The 22,319-nt window shown below is 45.1% G+C and overlaps 2 protein-coding genes across 4 annotated transcripts in view; one reads left to right on the top strand and one right to left on the bottom strand.

The window, feature by feature from the left end:
- Nucleotides 1-22,319, bottom strand: part of LZTFL1 (leucine zipper transcription factor like 1) — a 110,424-nt gene that overhangs the window by 69,764 nt on the left and 18,341 nt on the right. The window lies entirely within an intron of this gene.
- CCR9 (C-C motif chemokine receptor 9) lies at nt 1,173-20,579 on the top strand. 3 transcript variants are annotated; one of them, XM_023547795.2, is made up of 4 exons: nt 1,173-1,281; nt 1,363-1,495; nt 9,616-9,654; nt 16,416-20,579. In XM_023547795.2, the coding sequence occupies exons 3-4, from the start codon at nt 9,634-9,636 to the stop codon at nt 17,505-17,507; spliced, it is 1,113 nt and encodes a 370-aa protein (XP_023403563.1). In that variant the 5' UTR covers nt 1,173-1,281; nt 1,363-1,495; nt 9,616-9,633; the 3' UTR covers nt 17,508-20,579. The 3 variants fall into 3 exon arrangements, with proteins under 3 accessions (XP_023403563.1, XP_023403562.1, XP_010588169.1); XM_023547794.2 differs by having other exon boundaries at nt 9,613-9,654; XM_010589867.3 differs by having other exon boundaries at nt 1,174-1,281; nt 9,610-9,654.

Below are 22,319 nucleotides of genomic sequence, written 5' to 3'. Positions count from 1 at the left end.
ATACTGCAGGTCCCTCAAGCTGGTGAATCAACCATGCCTTTCGTTCTTACTGCTCACAGTTTCTAGTTGGTGAGGGGGCTCCTTTTTTGGCCTTTTCCCATTGAGATAATGAATCCCACTGCGTCTTAGGCATCACTGGGTTCTGAGACGAGAGGTCACGTGCTGGGGAAGGACCACTGTTGGGGATGTCACAGGGTCCACAGGACCATAAATACACTTGAAAGAGGAAATCTGTCTCCACTAGAGTGTAGCTGTCATTTTTCCCCAGGACAAAAATATAAAAAGGAGGTCTTTGTCAAAATAATGATAAAGTATCTTTAATCACATTATGACCAAAGTCCTCACTGTAGCCATGAACATAAAGACATCTGTGAGCTTGGTGAAAAGTGTACCATTTCATGTGACCTTTCACCCAAATTCATTGCTGTCGAGTCGATTCCGACTCATAGCGGCTCTGTAGGACAGAGTAGAACTGCCCCACAGGGTTTCCAAAGAGCTCCTGGTGGTTTGCAACCGCGCTGTTACCACTACCACTATGCCATGTGACCTTTAGACGTTTCCAAATTTCATCAAAACACTCAAGATTAATAAGACGAAGCATGTTGTAAGTGCTGATGTAGGTGACTTACACTGGTCGCTTTGAAATAAAACACTAATGCTTTTGGCTCCAGTTCCAAAGACTGTGTGGCCTCCTAGAGCACGTGGACTCCAGCACTCGGTTTGTCTGTAGCCATGTTATCACGCACACAACTTTCTAGAGCAGCGCTCTCCTATAGAACTTTCTGTGGTGATGGAAATGTTCTGTATCTGCGCTGTCCACTGTGGTAGCCACTTGCCACCTGAGACTTTCAAAATGTAGCCAGTGTAACCAAGGCACTTTTTAATTTACTCAGAAAATTTTAATTAACTTTAAACAGCTGCATCTGACTAGTAGCTACTTGTATTGGACTGCACAGCTATAAAGGGTTCAGGTACATCCATCAAGGCCCGAAAGGGTTACCTTGTGATGGACAGTGCTGGAGTGGCAATCTCACACACGCCTGCTCAGATACCACCACCCACCCAGGGACATTTGTAAACGCACATCTTTGCAAGCCCAGCGAGGCTGACTTCTCTCGACAGGACTGCCCACTTCCCCATTCCCTGCAAACTGCAGTGCTCTCTAGGAAATAAATGAGGTTCGTCTTCAGAGGAGATGGTTTTCCCTTAGCCCAGCAGTTCTCAGCTTATCATTTCTGGTTGCAAATGATCAACTCTGTTGACTGCTGGAAGCTGCAGCAGGTGACTCCCCACCCTCCCGGGCTACCCCACCAGTGGCAACACAAGCAGGGTGGATCAGCTTCCTTTCTGTTGTTTTGATAGCGATTGTCTACTCAGAGCTCAGAGAAGGCCTGGCCAGCAACTCAGGCAGCAGAGCAGCCCAGCCCTGCCCCAGATACTGGAAGCTGCTGGGGCCCCTCTCTCCTGGAGCCTCCTGCGCTGCCCTCCTGAGGCTGTGAGTATCGCCCTCCCTCCCTCCTCACTTGTCCCCGTGTCGCCTGTGTGCTCCGTCATGTACTGCGTGGTGGCCTCCAAAACTCAAGCTTTCACTCACTTGTTCAGGGCATGGATGCCGACTAGGCACCAGGTACTTCGCTAGAAGCTTCCAGGAAGGCAAAGGTGAATTGGGTTGTGCCCTGCCCAGACTTCCAGGATGAGTAGTAAGGCTCCCCCTCACCACCACCTCCCCCCCACCACACACTCACAAAAAGCTTAGTTCAGGCAGTCTGTAATTTTTACTTTAAAGGAAGGAGAAGCAGGTGTTTGGGGACAGGTGACAAGAAGGTGGCCAGGGGCTGAGGATATGAAGGCCCCGTGAGATCTTCTGGTCTGAGAGGCCACCCCACGGAAAGGATGTTTTTGGTAGCATTCCTCATAGCAATGAAAAATCAGAACTAGCCGACCTTTGCATCAAGAGGTGACTGGTTAAATTTGTCATCGTGTATTCAGGCATACTTGGCAGCTGTTCGATGTGATAGCTGTGTGTGGAGTTGGTGTGGAAAGGGGGCTGTGAGAGACTGTGAAGTAGAAAAGCAAGGTAGAAAATGGTATGTGTAGTACAATACCTTTTCCATTAAGTGTGTGTGCGTGTGTGTGCACATAAGGTGTGTTACACGGAAAAATTCCAAAATGGTGTGCCTCAGAATGTGAACAATGGCTCAACTAGGAAAGGGTTTTTTTCTTTTGTGTGTGTGTCTGCAGTTTGGAGATTGTTTTGCCTTGAGAAAATACTTCTTTATGATCTGAAAAAAGCAGAGTTATTTTAAGCACACTCACGATTTGGAGTTGGGAATTCACTGACCCACAGGTAAGCGGTAGCTGAGTGCTGAATTGAAAGGCAGCGCTTGCAGCAAGAGTCCACAGGAATATTTCCTCCCTCCCTTTGCTGAACAGCAACAACAAAAAACCCAAACCAGCTGCCGTTGAGTCAGTTTCAACTCATGGCAACCCCATGTGTGTCAGAGTACAACTGTGCTTCATAGGCTTTTCAGTGGCTGATTTTTTGGGAAGGAAATCGCCAGGCCTTTCCTCCGAGGCTCCTCTGAGCAAACTGGAACCTCCAACCTTTTGGTTAGCAGCCGGGCACATTAACTGTTTGTGCCACTCAGGGACTCCTTTTGTTGAACAAACCTAAGTTAATTTTCCATTTCAGCACTTGGAGTCTTGGAGCCTCTTTCTTCCAATATCTGCTTTTCTGTCCTGAAGCTCCCTTGCGTACACCCCACTTTAGGCTTGCACCAAGCTCATGCAGGCCTGGTTAGGCTGGCCTGGACCCAGCGTAGCCCCTGTGGGAGGGAGGCGGGCGCCTGCCCCAGGCTTGGAGAGCACACGGCCTTATGGGCTGCGCAGAGCCCCCACACCCTGCAAGGAAAAAACAGCTACAAAAGCTACACAACATGAGTCAGCCCCCGAGTAGCACACTGGACAAAGATCACAGTAAGGACCTATGTGTCTGGCTCTTGTCAGTGTCACATTTACTGGGCCACTGCAGGCAGCAGGGGTTCGGCCATGGTAAGGGGCCATGCCCACAGCAGGCACGGGCATGCTAGCTATTGATCCCTTCCATGCTGACTGTCTTGTTGGTTACTTGAGGACAGCAGAGAATACAAAAACAATGGTTGGCTAGTAATGGAGTCTGCCAACATGCTGCACCCATGAATGGCACACAAGTATTTCCAGGCTGACTCTTCTAATGAGGATGTTTCACTCTTGGAAAAAGCAGCTCTCCTTTTCCTCTACCTCTGAGGCCCTGCACACATCCCACTTTTTCTAGCTTTCATGCTTTTGTTGATATGCTTCCTTGTCCTGTACCAACGTTCTCTTACATCATCACATTTCTACATTCTCTCCGGCCTTCAAGGGCCAGCAAAAATGTCACCACCTCAGCGAAGCCCTCCTGAATTTTCTCCAGCACTGGGACATGATTCTCTCCTTCCGATTCCTGCAGTATCTCGTAGCATTTACCATTGTCAGTATTTGCAGACATGAGTACCCACTGCACTTGACTGTGAGCTTCTTGGGAACACAGATCTTGGCTCAAACACTGTTAAAGCCAAGCAAGTGTATTAGGTGCTCAAGGCACATTCGATAGGTGAACACCACGGGCTGCAGGATGTTCCTGCGCTCTCACAAAGTTCTCTGCATTCTGCAAAGAGCATTCACACACAGCATTGCCCTTGACCCTCACAACAAGCCCTTGGGGTAGGCCAAGCTATCGCACCTATTTTACAGATGAGGAAACTGAGGCTCCATGAGGATGTTTACTTCTTACCAAGGTCCTACAGCCAGAAAAGGACCAAGGGGCAGAAGTGGGCTTTGACTTCTGGCCGGTGTGCTTTCACCCCTACTCCAGCTCACCACGCTACAAACACAGGGGCTGGTGTTTCAGATTTGGGCGGCCACAGCACCCAGATGAGGCCACCGCGAGCCATGAGAGGAGAGGTTTGGAGCAGCCCTGAGGTAAACGCTAGGTTATTCCCAACAGACAGTTGAGAGATGCATTACTTTCAGCATGTTTTGTCAGGTGTGGGTTTTTTCCTCCTTCTGTTTTTCCCTCCTTCTCGGGGGTAAGAAGAAAAACGAAAGCAAGCTCTGAGACTTTGCAGCTGGTGGAATAGAATTTTCTCAAAGTATTCTGAAAAAACTAGAAAGCAATAGAGCTCAAGGTCGTTAGGGGCGTCTTCAGATGGTGAGAATAGGGGTGGATGTGTTTTCCTTTTACTCTCTGACTCTCTCCATATTCTCTAGGAGCCCAAATGTATTGATAATTGAAGAACAACAAACCTTTTTAAAAAAGCTAGTGTGGGATCTGAAAGTTGCAAAAAAGTAGCCTTCACTGCAACTTTAATTACTAGAATTGTTCTTTCAGCCCTAATTTCTTCTCCTGCCTAGCTGGGGTAGATGGTAAGTTCCTCCCTCCCACAAGCTTTGCAAACAGGTGTGCTGAACGGAAGAGCATGGGGGCTTCTTTTTCCGAACGTGGACAAGTTATTTTTATGATCCCTCTTAAAATTATATGTACAAGGTAAAACTTTTAAACCGTTTGCAAAACCTAAAGGGAAGAATGAAAGTCTTACTGTACACTGGTAATCATTGTTCGGTCTCCTTCCAGAAACCGTTTCAGTATCAATCAGCAGAGATGTGTATATCCTTACACATATGTATTTTTAGTGATCACTCAACATAGTCTTTTGCACCCTGCCTTTTTCCCTAATAATCTTGGTGGCCTCTTTGTATTAGTGCGAAGTCTATGTGATGCTCTTAGTGTATTTGCCAAATTTCCTGCAAAAACCTGTTACTTTTATAATAACCCCCCAAAACCAAACCCATTGCTGTTAATTCCTACTCATAGTGACCCTATAGGACAGAGTAGAACTGCCCCACAGGGTTTCCAAGGAGTGGCTGGAAGATTCGAACTGCTGACCTCTTGGTTAGTAGCTGAGCTCTTAACCACGGTTCCACCAGGGATCCCACCCACATACGTGTTGTTGCTAGGTGCCATCGAGTAGGTTCTGACTCACAGTGACACTATGTATAACAGAACGGAACACTGCCTGGTCCTGCGCCATCCTCACAATCATTGCTATGTTTGAGCCCACTGTTGCAGCCACTGTGTTAATCCATCTTGTTGAGGGTCTTCCTCATTTTCACTGACCCTCTACCAAGCCTGATGTCCTCCTCTAGGGACTGGCCCTTCCTGGTAACATGTCCAAAGTATGGGAGACAAAGTCTTGCCATCCTTCCTTCTAAGGAGCATCCTGGCTGTACTTCTTCCAAGACAGATTTGTTTTATTTTTTTGGCAGTCCATGGTATATCCAGTATTCTTTCTAAACACCACATTTCAAAGGCATCAATTCTTCTTCAGTCTTCCTTATTCATTGTTCAGCTTTCACATGCATATGAGGTGATCGAAAAGACCATGGCTTGGGTCAGGTGCACCTTAGTCTTCAAGGTGACATCACTGCTTTTCAACACTTTAAATAGGTCTTTTGCAGCAGATTTGCCCAATGCAACGCATCTTTTTTTTTTTTTTTTAAATAATTTTTATTGAGCTTTAAGTGAACGTGCAATGCATCTTTTGATTTCTTGACTGCTGCTTCCACGGATGTTGATTGCAGATCCAAGTAAAATTAAATCCTTGACAACTTCAATCTTTTCTTCATTTATCATGAGGTTGCTTACTGGTCTGAGGATTTTTGTTTTCTTTATGTTGAAGGGTAATCCATACTGAAGCCCGTAGTCTTTAATCTTAATCAGTAGATGCTTCAAGTCCTCTTTACTTTCAGCAAGCAAGGCTGCGTCATCGGCATAATGCAGGTTGTTAATAAGTCTTCCTCCAATCCTTATGCCCCGTTCTTCTTCATGTAGTCCAGCTTCTCGGATTATTTGTTCAGCATACAGATTGAAAAGGTATGGTGAAAGGATACAACACTGACCTACACCTTTCCTGACTTTAAACCACTCAGTATCCCCTTGTTCTGTTCGAATGACTGCCTCTTGGATCTATGTACAGGTTCCTCATGAGCACAATTAAGTGTTCTGGGATTCCCATTCTTCGCTATGTTATCCATAACTTGTTATGATCCACACAGTCAAATGCCTTTGCATAGTTAACAAAACATAGGTAAACATCTTTCTGGTATTCTCTGTTTTCAGCCAGGATCCATCCATATAAGTATGTGTGTATATATATATATATATACACATATACATACATATATATATTTTATACCCACGTACACATATACATAAAATATACATTTTTCCCCTGAATCACTTGAGAAAATGCTGAAGACATTGGGCTCCTTCAAGGTGAAGTTCCTAAGAACAAAAACTGTCTCCTATAAAACCACAATCCAATTAGGAAAATCAGGAAATTTAACATGGATTCAATACTGTTACCTAATTCATAGTTCATATTAAAATTCCCTCGATCTCCCAATAGCGTCTTTTACAATTACCTTTCCCTCCACTCCAGGATCGTGGAGTGCATCTAGTTTCCAATCTCTTTAAACCAGTTGCCATCAAGTGGGCTCTAACTCACTCTGTGTGTGTCACAGTAGAACTGTGCCACAGGGTTTTCAGTGGCTGATTTTTTGGAAGTAGATCACCAGACTTTTCTTTTGAGGTGTCTCTGGGTGGACTTGAACCACCAACCTTTCGCTTAGCAGCCAAGTGTTTAATTGTTTATGCCACCCTGTGACTCCAGTCTCTTTAGTCTACCTGAATCTGGGACAGTTCTTCCATCTTCCTTTGTGTCACTTTGACCTTGATATTTTTGAAGAATATCAGCTAGCTCCTTTGCAGAAAGTTCCCCATTTTGGGCTTGTCTGAGGCTTCCTCACTGTTAGGTTAGTGCTTTTCGTCAGGATACCGGTAAAGGGATGCTATGTCTTCCCTCCTGACTTTGCTCTTTTTAGTCGTCGTGATGTCATTTTGCTCCCATGTCAATGGCATTGGGTTTGAAGACTGGTTTAAGTTGGTATCCTCTGGGTTTCTCCACAGTAATTATTCTGCATGTGTAATTAATATGTAATTTTGGGAGCGATCCTTTAAGACTAAGTAAATATCCTATTCCTCATCAGACAATTCACCGATTTCAGCATCCGTTGATGATTTTCCAGTTCTATCATTTCTCCTGTATTTATTAGCTGGGACTGTAAGGAAGAACTTCCTCTTCTCCCCCATTTATTTCTTTATTATTTGTATCAGTCTGGATTCTCATTTTATGGAGTATGCCATAATCACTATCATTATTTATTTTGATGCTCAAATTGCCTCAGACTTGGTCTGTGGAAGCCCAATCAAGTTGGTGCCTGTCTTTTTTTTTTTTTCTTTTTTCTGGCGCCTATATTTGGTGGCAGAGTGGTTAAGTGCTAACCAAAAATCTGGCAGTTTGAATCTACCAGGCACTGCTTGGAAACCCTACAGGGCAGTTCTACTCTGTCCTATAGGGTCGCTATGAGTCGGAATCGACTTGAAGGCAATGAGTTTTGGGTTATATCTTTTTGACACGTCCCCTGATCCTCTGAGCACTTCCTTGCTTTCTAGGGCAAAAGCTCTTCCACGCTCATCTTGTACTTTCCCTATCCCAGCTCTGGAATTGGGCATTTTTCCAAGAAGCCTTGGTTCCTTTTGGAGGAGAACAATATTGAGAAACCAAGGTCAAAGCACTGGGAGCTCACTCTGCTGTGCGTCATTGCTTTTAGGGCCTCTCAACAGAGTCAGGAAATGTGTGCGTGAAACACACACACACACACACACACATCTATATTCTATCTTTATCTAATCTAATCTTTAAAATAATGAGCTCATATTAATTCCTCAATTCCAGTATAACAACCCACAATCCTCAAAGGCACTTTTGAGAGGCTGCTGGCCAGGAGGGTACAAGCAGGCGGTTCAAGGCCGCCTTCTTCCTTGCCTGCTGACAGCCAGTTATGAATCTGAGGAGTGAAGAAAGCCAGAAAGTTTTAATTATATCTTTTTTTTTTTTTAACTTTAGCAGCTTTATTGAGATGCAATTGACTTGTAAAAAACTGCAAATATTTAAAGTGCAGAATATATGTTTTGACATATATATACACCTGAGAAACCATCATACAATCAATATAGGGAACATATCTATCCCCCCAAAGGTTTCCTTATGCCCCCGGCACCCCTCCCAGGGAACCACTGATCTGCTTTCTGTCGCTATAGATTAGTTTTCATTTTCTAGAATTTATATAAATGGGAATGTACAGTATGTACTCTTTTTGCCTGGCTTCTTTCACTTAGCATAATTATTTTGAGGTTCATCTGTGTTGTTGCCTGTATCAGTAGTTCGTTCCTTATTCCATTATATGGATATTTTGTTCATCCATTCATTAATTGATTAACATTTGGGTTGTTTCCAGGTTTTGGTTATTACAAATAAAGCTACTAAGAGCATTTGCGTGCAAGGGTTTGTGTGGACATATGTTTTCAATTCTCTTGGGTAAATGCTTAGGAGTGAAGTGGTTGGATCACATGGTAAGCATGTGTTTAACTTCTTAAGAAACTGCCAAACTGGTTTCCAAAGTGGTTGTGCCACACGCTGTATTTTAAAAACAACTGTACTTTCAGAAAAGTAGAACTGGTCAGATGTTACAGAAAGGAAGTCAACAGGCTAGGTTTGGATTTACAAGGGAGAGTATTTTCTTCTAGAAGCTTGGGATATGGAACTGGATTTGCTTCTTTGGAATATACTCACTAGGGGTATAAAATGAAATGCCAGCTCTGGCACAGAGCCCTTCTGTGAAGGGAGTAAGTTGTTCCCCTGGTTATAGAGAGGTGAGTTTTAAAGAGGCTGAAAACAGCAACAGAGATTTATTCCAGTAAGCTCTGAGGCCCTTTGCATTAGGGAATGTGAATCTTCCTCTTTGGAAAACAGGCCTAGTACTTCCTTTTGCTGGTAGAGTCCTAGGGCAAAGAGAAAAAAGTGCCCATCTTTTTGACCTGAGCTCTCTGATGGAGCATGCAGCTCAGGTAGGTGCTGGAGAGGGACCCTGACATGTGTGAGCACCATTACAGTTACCCCGAAAAGGGCCCATGCAGAGTCGGGGAGCCCAGAGCATTCTCAAATCAACCACTGCCATCCTCATATTTATCAAGCCCCTTAGTTGATAAAATACAAGTGATGGAGCAGGGGAAGGGAGGAAGGCATTCATCAAAACAGAGCCTGACAGAGAAGTTGACACAAGAGAAAAACGAGCTGATGTAAACAGGATATCCCAGGAAAAACTTAAAAGCCTCAGTGGCCCTGTCACTGTTCCTCATCTGTGGATGGGAAAATGCTCTACCAGGTTCAAAGAGATGAACGATAGCTTCAAAGGAGAAGTTTCTTTCATTTCTATGTCAACAACCAAGATGATTTGAAATCTAGAATATCTGACTTGATATAACATGGGCTCTAACTCTTGCTTGGGATTTTTTTTTTTTTTTTTATGACCATGAACAGAGTTGATATTTAATCTCCATCTTTTGCTGTTTGGTGGTTACTATTCATTTACAATCAAATCGTCTTTCTTATTTTTGTCCTCTCTTCCCAGAAGCAGGCTTGCATCTGACCCACCATGACACCCACAGAACTCACAGTGAGTACAGCCATGCTCCTCAGCCTCCCCCAAGCTCACAATCCTCTTGCCCTTTTTGGGGTGTAGGAAGGAATCCATTGTAGGGGAAGGATTTCTCCATTCAGTTTCCCAGGGTAAGCTCTCAGTTGAGCAGTGCCAGTCACAGGGTGGTTTTTGCCCAGCGCTGAGAGCTTTGCATATTTGAAGAGCCAGAGATGCTATGGGTGTGATGTTAAGATGAGAGGAAAATGCTATTTTAAATTTTATTAGTAGCTCTCTTGGTTATCTAGTGCTGCTATAACAGCTATCTAGTGCTGTTATACCACAAATGGATGGCTTTAACAAACAGAAATTTATTCTCTTACAGTTTAGGAGGCTAGAAGTCCAAATTCAGGGCACCAGCTTCAGGGGAAGATTTCCTCTCTGTGTTGGCTGTGGGAGAAGGTCCTTGTCATGAATCTTCCTCTGGTCTAGGAGCTTCGCAGTGCAAGGACACCAGGTCCAAATGATGCACTTCACTCCTGGCTCTTCTTGCTTGGTGGTAATGAGGTCCCTCTCCTCTCTGCTCACTTCTCTCTTTTATATCTCAGAAGAGACTGACTCAAGACACAACCTAATCCTGTAGATTGTACCCTGCCTCATTAACAGAACTGCTTCTAATCCTGCCTCATTAACATCTTAGAGGTTAGGATTTACAAGGTATAGGAAAATTAAATCAGATCACATAATGGAGGACAACCACACAATACTGGGAATCATGGCCTAGTCAAGTTGACACACATTTTGGGGGACACAATTCAATCCATAATAGTAGCTAGGAATTTTTATGACTTTAAACTTGAACTTGCTGAGTTCTATGTGTGTTTGTTTTGAAATTCAGACAAAAGAGGGCAAGGAAGAATCCATTTCATTTGTTTTTTAAAAAACCCAAGATGAACACATTAGTTGTATTTCTCACATAACAGTAAGAAGGCCTTACAAAAACACATTAAAAAAAAAAAAACAAAAAACCTGTTGCCGTTGAGTCAATTCCAACTCATAGTGACCCTCTAGGACAGAGTGGAACTGCCCTGTGGAGTTTCCAAGGAGTGTCTGGTGGATTCGAACTGCCGACTTTTTGGTTAGCAGCCATAGCTCTTAACCACTACGCCACCAGGGTTTCCACAAAAACACATAATGGCATATATTTCTCTGAAAGAGACTAAAAGCCTAACAAAAATTAGTGAGTAAAATCATTACCCAGAGAGTCATTTATGATTTTATAGCCAACACTAATCAATTACAGAATTAAACCAAATTCTTATACTTCCGTTATATTCATAAGTGGCTTATGAAAACACTAAGAGTTTGCTTTTCTCAAAGGGAAAGTCTCAGTTTTACATACACATCATTGAAATCAAGCTTTCTTAGTGAAGCTAACAAACTCTCCTTCATAGTACGTGGTTGGTTTATATATCTATGGAGAGTGGTGGTTGAAATAGTTTATGTCAAACAAATTATTCATGATATGCTAATGATTATCATTACATATTTATAGCTACATAATTGCATATACATATAATTTTTAAAACTTTATTGTGCCTTAGGTGAAAATTTACAGTGCAAATTTGTTTCTTATTAAAAAACATCTAAACAAATTTTTTCGTGGCATTGGTTTGCAATCCCCTCAATGTGCCGGCACTTTCCTCCTTTCCCTTTCCGCCCCGGGGTTCCCGTGTCCTGTGAGGTAGGTCACCTACTTTTTCTGATGAGAACTAGACCCACTAGTTTCTTGCCTCCCCAGTTGCTCCCTCCTGCGGTTAGAATCTGCTTTTCCATCACTGCGGCTGTGGGAACAGAGCCCGGTCTGCTTCTGGGCCTGACAGTCATTCTGTTTCACTTGGGACCTTGAAAAAGATCCCAACCCTTTCATCTTTCACACACACACTGGGCTCTGCAAGGCACTCCCAGATAAGAGGCAACATCACCCCAGTAATGACCTTCTGTGCTCAAAGGCATCTAGCATGATAGAGATGTGAAGGAGAAGGGACCTCTGTGGACCAGGATTCTCGACTTGGGTAGACAGTAACAGGCACTTCTCTCCCTGCTCTTCTTCCTTACCCTCTCCTCTCCTTACTCCTCTCCCCTCTCCACCTTTCCCCTCCCCTTCTCTCTCTCTTTCCATCTTCCTCTCTCTAAGGTGAGGGCTTTGGGCCACCCTCAGGGTCAGCTTTAGTGCCCCACAAGTAAACAGGCTTCCTGTCATCCCTGTATATCTCAACCCTGTCCCAATCAAAGGCCTGACTTGGGCCAAGGTCTGGCAAGCACATGCCTGTTAAACTTTTTGATGTCTTCGCCCATTTCTATTGTCAACTCTAATGGTGTCCTTTGGAAGTTGTTTCCTTGCTTGGAATGTAGAAGTTGTTCAGTAAATACTTGTTGAACGAGTGAATGCATTTCAATATTTATTGCCCGTGAATGAGAAATAAAGAGTGAATGTTTCCCAAGCCTGGGATGAACACGCCATCTTAGTCCTGACAGGGAATGAGATAATTGCATTTTCAACAAAACACCATTCTAGAGAGGTACAGGCTCCTGTCTGCCCTAACAAATGGTCACTCCTCATAGCTGAAGAAGAAACAAGGTCTAGTTCATTCTTTTGCTAATGGAGGATCTAGGTTGCTAATGGTGGTACAAATGGTTAACACATTTGGCTGCTAACTGAAAGGTTCAGGTCCACCCAGAGGCACATTGGAAGGAAAACCTGGTGATCTACTTGGGAAAAATCAGCCATTGAAAACCTAATGGATCCAAAGTTCACCCTTCAGCCAAAGATTAGACAGGTCTGTAAAATAAATAATAACACACGCGAGGAATGTGCTTCTTAGTTCAATCATATATACAAGACCAAATGGGCAACACCTGCCCAAAAGCAATGACAAGAAGGCAGGAACAGGAAAAACACATGGATAGAAATGGGGAACTCAGGATAGGGAAGGGGAGAATGGTGACACATCACAGGGATTGCAACCAATGTCACAAAACAATTTGTGTATAAATTGTTGAATGTGAAACTAATTTGCTCTGTAAACTTTCACCTAAAGCACAATTGAAAAAAAGAAAACCCAAGGGAGCACAGTTCTACTCTGACACACATGGGGTTACCATGAATTGGAGTCAACTTGACGGCAACTGATCTCTTCGAGGTTGTCTGTGTCAAGTGTGCCTCTTTTTGGATCCCTTCCCTTCTTCTTTCTTCCTTCTCTTTCCTCTTCTTCACATTTTCCTTAAAACCGCCCGCCATGGAAGGAGCGCTGGTTTGACAGCCCCGTGGAGCAGGCAATTCCTTCCTTCTATGAGAACTTCCAGGCCCTCACTATGAGTGGGGATGCTGTCAGCCTCTCCTACCTCACAGGCTTGGCTCAGGTTCATGTGAGAGTGTATTAACGCCTTTTGGAAAAATAACTTTCAAAAAGCTTGACAAGAGCAGAGTTTCATCCTGAGTCACTGTGTGCAGTCACAGTTGACACCTACCCATCTGCCTGGCTTTACTGACTTTCCTCCATAAGTCATTCTCCCAGCCTCTTAATGCTTCAGGGCTCCTATTTGTTGGTCTCTGTGCGTTCTACAGAAACCTTGGTGGCATAATAGTTAAGTGCCACGGCTGCTAACCAAAACGTCAGGAGTTCGAATCTGCCAGGCGCTTCTTGGAAACTCTACAGGGCAGTTCTACTCTGTCCTATAGAGTCGCTGTGAGTCAGAATTGACTCGACAGCAGCGGGTTTGGTTTTTGGTTTTGGTACTTTCCACAGTCTTCCCTCCATCCCAAAGCACGTCCTTTCACTCGGTCTACTCCGAGCCCACCTCTCCTGAGATTACCTTCCCTGGGGCCTCAGAGCTCAGAGCCCTAGGCCATCACTGCTCCAGGCTCCCACATCGACAGAACACTGCTGGCACCTTCACTAAGATATGTGTCACCAGGAGATCTGTCTACCCAAGGACCAAGTTTCCAGACAATGGCCAAAGCTGGAAGGGAACTCTTTAAACATAAACCGCAGGGCGAGTCAGGCCTGGGGAGTAACCACATGTAAAATGGGAGGAGGGTTTTCCTCAGCTCTTTGGAGTACTGGGCCATTTCAGGATACATGATGTAGCCCCCTGGGGTCTTTTCCTTTGTGGCAGGACCTTCCCTTGGTCACATCCTAAAAGTGGAGCCAGGAGTAGATTCCAGATTTTCCGAGTTGTCATCCAGGCTACCTCAGGCTGTCCTCCTGCTACGTCCTGCCAGCCAGGGCCTAAATAGATTCATCCCCTTAGCTCTTGGGTTGAGCCTCAGAATTCAGGAGACAACAGCTTCCTGATATCCACTGAGGGTCTCCTGATATCTTGATAAGCACTGCACAAACATATGCAACAGGTCTCATGTTCAGATAAATTTGGGAAATTTTTAAACAAAAATCAGCAGATTCAGAGGGACTTCTCATTAGCCTTTACTATGTTAACGTGCAGGTAAAACAAGTCACACATGGCTTTTCAGAGCCTTTAATATGGTCATAAGCACTGTGAATTTCAAAGAAGGAGATACAATATGCAGAGATTCTCAACTACTTTAACCATTGGTATTCCACCCCAGACATGGTCTACTCTATTAGAAGCAGGTGGAACCGACAATATATCTAGACAAGGAGAGGAGTCTCTGGGTGACACCAACAGTTAAGCCCTGGACTACTAGCTGAAAGGTTGGTGGTTCGAACCCACCCAGAGGCGCCTTGGAAGACAGGACTGGCAATCTGCTTCCAAAAGGTCACAGCCGTAAAAACCCTGTGGAGCATTTCTACTCCGCACACATGGGGTCATCCTGAGTCAGAAGTGACTTCACGGCAACTAACAACAACACAACATAGACAGGGTGAACACAGTTAATAGAAGACTCGTAGAGAATATTTTAGTATTTCAATAGAATATTTAACCACTGCCGTCGAGTCGATTCCGACTCATAGCGACCCTATAATAGGACAGAGTAAAACTGCCCGATCGAGTTTCCAAGGAGCGCCTTGCGGATTCGAACTGCCGACCTCTTGGTTAGCAGCCGTAGCACTTAACCACTATGCCACCAGGGTTTCCATAGAATATTTAAGTATATCAATAATATTTATACTTGACTATTTGTTGTTGTTGTTAGGTGCCGTCGAGTTGGTTCCGACTCATCACGCAACCCTATGTACAACAGAATGAAACACTGCCCAGTCCTGCCCCATCCTCACAATCGTTGTTATCCTTGAGCCCATTGTTGCAGCCACTGTGTCAGTCCATCTTTTTGAGGGTCTTCCTCTTTTTCACTGACCCTCTACTTTACCAAGCATGATGTCCTTCTCCAGGGACTGGTCCCTCCTGATAACATGCCCAAAGTATGTGAGATGTAATCTGGCCATCTCATTTGATAGTATTAAATATGTAATATTTAAAACAAAATAAAAACCTATTGTGTATCTGGAGTAACTTTGAGTCAAAATGCATGCAGATTAATTTTACGATGACCATCGCATATGCCCAAGGAAAAACAAGGGTAGAGACAGGATTTGGAAGGGACTGTTTTTTTTTCAGTCACTTGGAGGAAGGGAGGGAGACCTGGTGGTCCCTGGTAGAATTTAGGAGCCCTGAGCGGAGCCCTGGGATGGGGACTGGTGGGAAAATGCGTGTTTGAGGATCTGTGGCTTTGAGACAAGACAGAGGCAGGACTGACTCACGCCTCCATCCCTGCATCCCTCCTCATCCTAGATTATGGCTCAGGTCATACGCTCATGCCTTGGGGTTCTCATATCTGGGCCACATTTCCTCTTCCCTCAGCTGGGGTTCTAGGATGGCTTCTGGGTCTCCCGATGGCTTCAGGGCCAGGAACCAAGGAAACTGTAACAAGGAGTGTGTGTGTGTACATGTGAATGTGTGATGTGGGTGAGTACGTACGTACCCAAGTATGTGCACGTGTGTCTGAATATGTATGGGTGCGAATATGTATATGAGCACATGAGCATGAGTGTAGGCATATTTGTGCACATGTGAGTGTGTGCACAAATGTGTGTGTTGTACGTGTATGTACGTACCAGTGGGTGTGTTAGTCAAACCTGGCTTCGTGGGTGTGCCACTTGCTTGATGTAATGCTCGCTGTCTTGAAATTCTTAATAATTTTAGAACAAGGGGCCCTGCAAATTATGTAGCCAGTCCTGGTGCTTGTGTGTGTGTGTGCATGTGTATGTGTACATACATGTGTGAATGCGTGTGTGTACACATGTGTGCTGGTGCTTCCAGAGGAGAGGATCTATAGCTTTCCAGAGACTCAGAAGGGTCTGTGACCCAGAAAAGTTTAGGAGCCTCTGCTGATCTTTTTTGGGAGGTTAGAAAGGAGAAAGGGTGATCAGAACCATTCACTAAGTTTGAGTAAATTTGTGCTCGTCAGTGGTCCCAAAGTACTCTTTCTTATCTAGATGTTCATTTCCTGGTCTGTATCCTCTGCTAGTAGGTAAGTTCAAGGAGAGCAGAAACCATGTCTGACTTATTCACCACTGTTCTTTAGCACCTAGCACAGTACCTGGCACATTGTAGATGCTCAAAAACATTCGTTAAATAAAGAAAGATGCTACAAGCCAAGTGTATGCTGCCAGAATTCCTAGTTCTTACACATACGTTTCTTTAGTCTTATCATAGGATTTTGAAGTTGGAAGGGTCAGGTGGTCCATGCTTTTGCCATCAGACAGGACCTCCAAAAGATTGTCCTTGACCTAATGCTGTCTTGTGTCCCATTGCAGAGCCTTAACCTTAATTTGTCTGATGAGTACAGCTATGACTCAGCGTCTTCTGAAGCGTACGAGTACATGCACGACGACTTCACTGACTTCTTCTGCAAGAAAAGCAATGTCCGGCAGTTTGCGAGCTATTTCATCCCACCCTTGTACTGGCTCGTGTTCATTGTGGGGACTTTGGGGAACAGTCTGGTCATCCTTGTCTACTGGTATTGCACAAGAGTGAAGACCATGACCGACATGTTTCTTTTGAATTTGGCAATTGCGGATCTTCTCTTTCTTCTCACTCTTCCCTTCTGGGCCATTGCTGCTGCCGACCATTGGAAATTCCACAGCGTCACGTGCAAAGTGGTCAACAGCATGTACAAGATGAACTTCTACAGCTGCGTGCTGCTGATCATGTGTATCAGTGTGGACAGGTACATTGCCATTGCCCAGGCCATGAAAGCACAGAACTGGAGGCAGAAAAGGCTTCTGTACAGCAAAATGGTTTGTATCACCATCTGGGTGATCGCGGCTGTGCTCTGCATCCCCGAAATCCTGTACAGCCAAGTCAGGGGAGAATCTGATGTGACCGTCTGCACCATGGTTTACCCTAGTAAGGACAGCACCAATGTGAAGTCAGCTGTGCTGACCCTAGAGGTCATCGTGGGGTTCTTCCTTCCCCTTGTGGTCATGGCATGCTGTTATACCATCATCATTCACACCCTGCTACAAGCCAAGAAGTCATCCAAGCACAAGGCCCTAAAGGTGACCATCACTGTCCTTACTGCTTTCCTCTTATCCCAGTTCCCCTACAGTTGCATCCTGCTGGTACAGACCATCAATGCCTACACCATGTTCATTTCCAACTGTGCCATTTCCACCAACATCGACATCTGCTTCCAGGTCACTCAGACCATCGCCTTTTTCCACAGTTGCCTGAACCCTGTGCTCTACGTTTTTGTGGGTGAGAGATTTCGCCGGGATCTCATGAAAACCCTGAGGAACTTGGGTTGTATTAGCTGGGCTCAGTGGGTTTCGTTCACGAGGAGAGAGGGGAGCTTGAAGCTGTCTTCTGTGTTGCTCGAGACAACCTCGGGGGCTCTCTCCCTCTGAGGCCTCTTCTCTGACGTGGATGGTCCTTTTGGAAGTATAAGAAATAAAGGTGCAGCTTCCCCACTGAAAGGACCACAGAGAAACTGAAGAAGAAAAAGGAAATGAGAAAAATAAAAACAACTCAGAAAAGGATGCATCCGAACAACGTTATTGGTCAGAATTTGCCACTCTAGAATTTTCAAAGCCGGCTGGCTACCCCAGGAGACTGTTACTTGGCTCTTGACTGCAATACCTGTGAGGTTCAAGGAGGGCTAATGGACAACACCACAGGCCACCCTGGCTTTGCCCCTCACCTGAGCATTAACATATCTGCCCTCTAGAGGAAGGGCTTGATTGTCTCAGTACACTGGAAAATGCTGTGGCTTCAGCAAACACAAGAGCACTGGCCACTGAGATATTCCACAAAAGCAGAAGGTTTCATAGAAGCTTCCATCTTTAGGGAATTTCTACCCTAGTTTGGGGGCCTGATACCCATGCCAGGTCTTATGGATTCTTGATCCAGAGTCTCTCCAAGCAGCCTCAGATAGAATTCTCCTTTGGCATCCTTGGTCTGTTCTGGGCCAGTGAGGGTCTTTGTTCCTGCTTTGAAACCATCTGCAGGACTGGTCCGTGACTTCCTGGGCAGCTGACCACATCCCCAAGTCACCTGATCCTGTTGGCTCCCCACCCATTTCTGTGTCCTGCTGGAGGTTCTGTGTTCCCACATCTGCTGCAGGGTTGACCTGGGTGCAGATCCAGCTTGTGCCTGGTGTCCTGGCAGTGGCTCTCCCGGCACATACAGGGAGATCAACAAACGGGTTGGCAGGAACAAGCCCTGGCTCTGATCTGGGCTCACTCTGCCAAGCTGCACTTTTGCTGGTCCACTCTGTCTGCTGCCTTATAAAATGGGTTGGTCCTACGGAGCCTCTTCTTTCTGGAGCTGCTGGAAGGATATCTGCCTCCATGTTTCTTCTCTTTTTCTTACTTGGTAGTGCTAACATTTCTAAAAGCTTTCAAATTAGAGATTAGGCTGAAAAAAAGAAATATAATTCATTTTTGCTTTGTGGCTTTCTTTTAACTACTTGGCAAATTTATCATATTGGAGAACATTTCATATATTTGGAAAAGTGATTTGTAATGGATATTTAATAATATCCATTGCTTGTCACTTTCTGCACCCTGTCTCCCTCCATATTGTAAATGTGTGCAATCAGAGATCAAATACCCATATAAAGAGTGCAAAGACTAAGAGACTGGGATAAGGAAATAAAATCTCCAAATATGTTAAAACCAACTTGGGTGACTAGTTTTTATTTTTTTAATCTTTCTCCTCTGGCCAAATTATTTCTCAAGGTTTTCGTAGTTAGTCAAATAAAATTGCCACGGCGGATTATTTGAGCAGCATCACAAACTGCCCCTGGCTTTGCCACTTGCTCTAGAGGAAGTGTTTGATTCTAGTACAGTGTGAATTGCCAACACCTTAACCCCAAACCAAACCCATTGCTGTCGAGTAGATTCTAACTCAGAGACCCTATAGTGCAGAGTAGAACTGCCCCATAGAGTTTCCAAGGAGTAGCTGGTAGATTTGAGTTGCCAACCTTTTGGTTAGTAGCCAAGCTCTCAACCACTAGGCAAAAGCATTGGATTCTGCCATATTATTCTTTTTCTCCCTGTCCACCTCTAAAGCACTATTGTTGTTAGGTGCCATCCAGTTGATCCTTGACTCATGGTGACTTCATGCACAAAGGAACAAAAGGCTGCCTGGTCCTGCACCATTCCCATGATGGGTTATGGATCAGACCATTATGATCCATAGGGTTTTCATTGGCTGATTTTCAGAAGTAGATTGCCAGACCTTTCTTCCTAGTCCTTATGAGTCTGGAAGCTCTGCTGAAACCTGTTCAGCATCAGAGCAACACACAAGCCTCCCCTGACAGATGGGTGGTGGCTGCCCATGAGGTGCATTGGCTGGGAATCGAATCTAGTTCTCCTGAGTGGAAGGGAGAATTCTACCATTGAACCGCCATTGCCTCATAAAGCACGTGTTAGTGAGTACTAAAGTGGGTGGAACATGGCAGCAACAAAGGACAGGGAGAGAGTACTGCAAAGTGCTAGCTAACCCATCCCTGCGCTGCCCACGTGGCTGCGTGGTGGGGAAACAAGCACTGGCCTGGGACCAGCGCATGAACATGGGCGCCAGTTCAACAAGCACCACTTATAGTCAAGGGGAGAATGACTTCTCCAAGGTTAGTTTATGGACAGAGCTATCCATCTGACCACCATTTCCAGGAGAAGACCCAGAAGGCTGCCCTTTAAGAAACTTGGAAGAATAAGCAACAAAGGTCTGGCCACACCTATATAACATTGTGCGATTAGGTGGGAAGAAAACGATTGAGTTTGGGTTTTCCATTCTAGGTCCTTTTGAGACTGTGGCTCTGATACTTTATGTCATGGGGGCCCCACAGAGCTGAGGATGGGGGGTGGGGTGGAAAGAGGAAGGAGGGGGTCATGACTGTTGAATCTATACTCTGCCTACAGTTACTTAAGGGTGCCATGATGCAGACTTAAAGGGAACTTAATGGTAATTAAGAGTTTGGTCAATGTATGTTAGTTGGAAAAACATGCCAGGGACCCCACTTGTTCCTCTCTGATTTATAAGGAAGGAGTTGTGGGAACACCACAAGAACTAGGAGCCCTGCATTGCAGCCTAATGTTCAATAATCATTCCCAGTCCCAAGGCTTCCTTTAGGGCCTGGCTGTTACTATTGGACTGTCCCAGTCCTAACAAAGCTTCGATTTAGGATGAAAGATATGTTACAACTGTATTATATTTGCAAGATTTTATGTATCTTTTGTTGTCAAAGAATCTTATTCTTGAAGTGATTGCATAAATAGGTCCATGTTGCATTCAAATTAAATTAGGTTTCCCCATGGAAGTGTCAGCATGGAAAAATCCATGAGGAAATCATGATCCACTCAACACTTCTAGAAAGTATGTTGTGTGAATCCTTGCTGAAATAAAGATAAAAGAGAAATTATAACATATAATTACATTTTACCAGAACTCTGTAAATAAGAAAAAATCAGGAAACTGAATGAAATACAATGTGTTTTCACTATTAAAAGCGTTTGGCTTTTTTTTTTTTTAATACAAAAACATTTTTAAATTAAAGGAATTTTAAGTCAACACATCACAACATGAACATCCAAGTGGGGACTGTTGTTGTGCAGTAGTCAGCTTGGAGGACTAGAGATTTCATCTCTTCTGTCTTTAGACCTGGAGAACGCTCATTCATTCATTCAGCAAATGTTTGTGTATGTACTGTGAGCCAGTCCCTGTTCTACTCAACAAGGTTATAATGAGGAATACAACAGTCCTTGCCCTCGAGACACTTACATTCCAGCATTATGGAAAAGGCCAGAGCTGTGTGGACCCAGGTCGTGGAAGATGACACGGAAGCCCATCAGGGGACGCTCCTTGGGTGAGAATCACAAAGGTGGTGCCCTCGTGTGGCTTGTGAGCTAATCTGTAGACAGTTCCCCCGACAAGACCCGCACACAGCAGCCTCATTAGAACAAGCACAGAGCCTCCCTCGGGGAGCTCTTGGACTAGCAGCTTTGTGTGTGTACCTGATCTGGTGTATGTTAAACACACACCCCACACATGCAGATGCATTGTGTGTTGTTGGCACAACTCATCCTGGAAAGCTGAGAGCACAGGTCCTGTCTAATCAGGATTCAACTGTTCAGCAGATACTCCTGTGCACCAGCTGCACGCTAAGGGCCCTGTGTGTACAGGACAGACACAGTGTCCCCTCAGGAACTTAGCCATCATCTATTGTGTGTTTACTCTGTGCAAGGTAGATACTATTATTAACCCCATTTTACAGGTGAAGGAACAGAGCCACAGAGATGTTAAGTAACTTGTCCAAGGTTACACAGTTACTCACTGACAAGACCAGGACATGAACCTGGGTGTGTCTGACCCTCAAACCTGGGTTTTTGCCTGAGATGCTACCCTGCCTTGCCTGATATGGTCAGACATACCAGCCATTGCTTTGGAGGGCCAACCAACATTCATGAAGCCAGTCCTCGTGCCAAGTGTCAGGGGATGCAAAGACAGACATGGCACGGGCTTGAGCAGCACCCTCCTTCAGGTCCCACCTCACAGAAACTCCAAACGACAGCATGTGACAGCCACAGCCCTGCTGACTCCCTCCTTCAAAAGCATGCCATGAGGGTGTAACAGCAAAGGACGATGCCATCTCCTCACAGTAGTGGGAATGATCTGGCCTACTCCTTAAACACACACAGCAGTGGAACCTCAATTTCCTGTGACAGAGCCACAGATTCCACTGGAGGTATGTGAGCTCATGTCCAAACACATTCGCCCCCAAGCCTGGGCTGACTCTGGACCGTAGAACAGCTGGTGTCGGTGTCCCTCCTCACCCACCTGCCTCTATCTTCCCTAGCTCCCCTCTCACATATACGAGAACCATCCGTAGCTTCCCTTGGCCCCGCACAGTCCAAAAGGACATGGTGTGGGATCCAGGCACCACCTCTGTCACTGACTCCCATGTGGCCCCAGTCTCCTTTGCAGCAGACAGATCTGAAGGGGCAGGCAGTCCTATTCCAGAACTCTCCGGTGGCCCTGGCCCAGAGCTGCCCATCACTAGCCTGGTCTGCAGGGCTGGCCAGCCATGTTGGCTCTCCCTCCTTGGGGCGGGGCCTCGAGTCTTAGGGCTCCAGACCTTGACCTGGCTGGTTCGGAGGCTTTAGCCAGACCCCAGCCTCACATCTTGAGGAGCTCTCACCAGCCCTCCTCCCCGGGCC

Source organism: Loxodonta africana, chromosome 22 (assembly GCF_030014295.1).
Source record: "Loxodonta africana isolate mLoxAfr1 chromosome 22, mLoxAfr1.hap2, whole genome shotgun sequence".
NCBI lineage: Eukaryota > Metazoa > Chordata > Mammalia > Proboscidea > Elephantidae > Loxodonta > Loxodonta africana.
This window is presented reverse-complemented; position numbering and strand designations above follow the sequence as displayed.

What these genes read in the sequence shown, in the direction of transcription:
- CCR9 (XM_023547795.2), top strand. Translation starts at nt 9,634, where the DNA reads ATGACACCCACAGAACTCACA. An exon ending in TGACACCCACAGAACTCACA is followed by an intron (nt 9,655 to 16,415) that starts GTGAGTACAGCC and finishes GTCCCATTGCAG; the next exon opens with AGCCTTAACCTTAATTTGTC.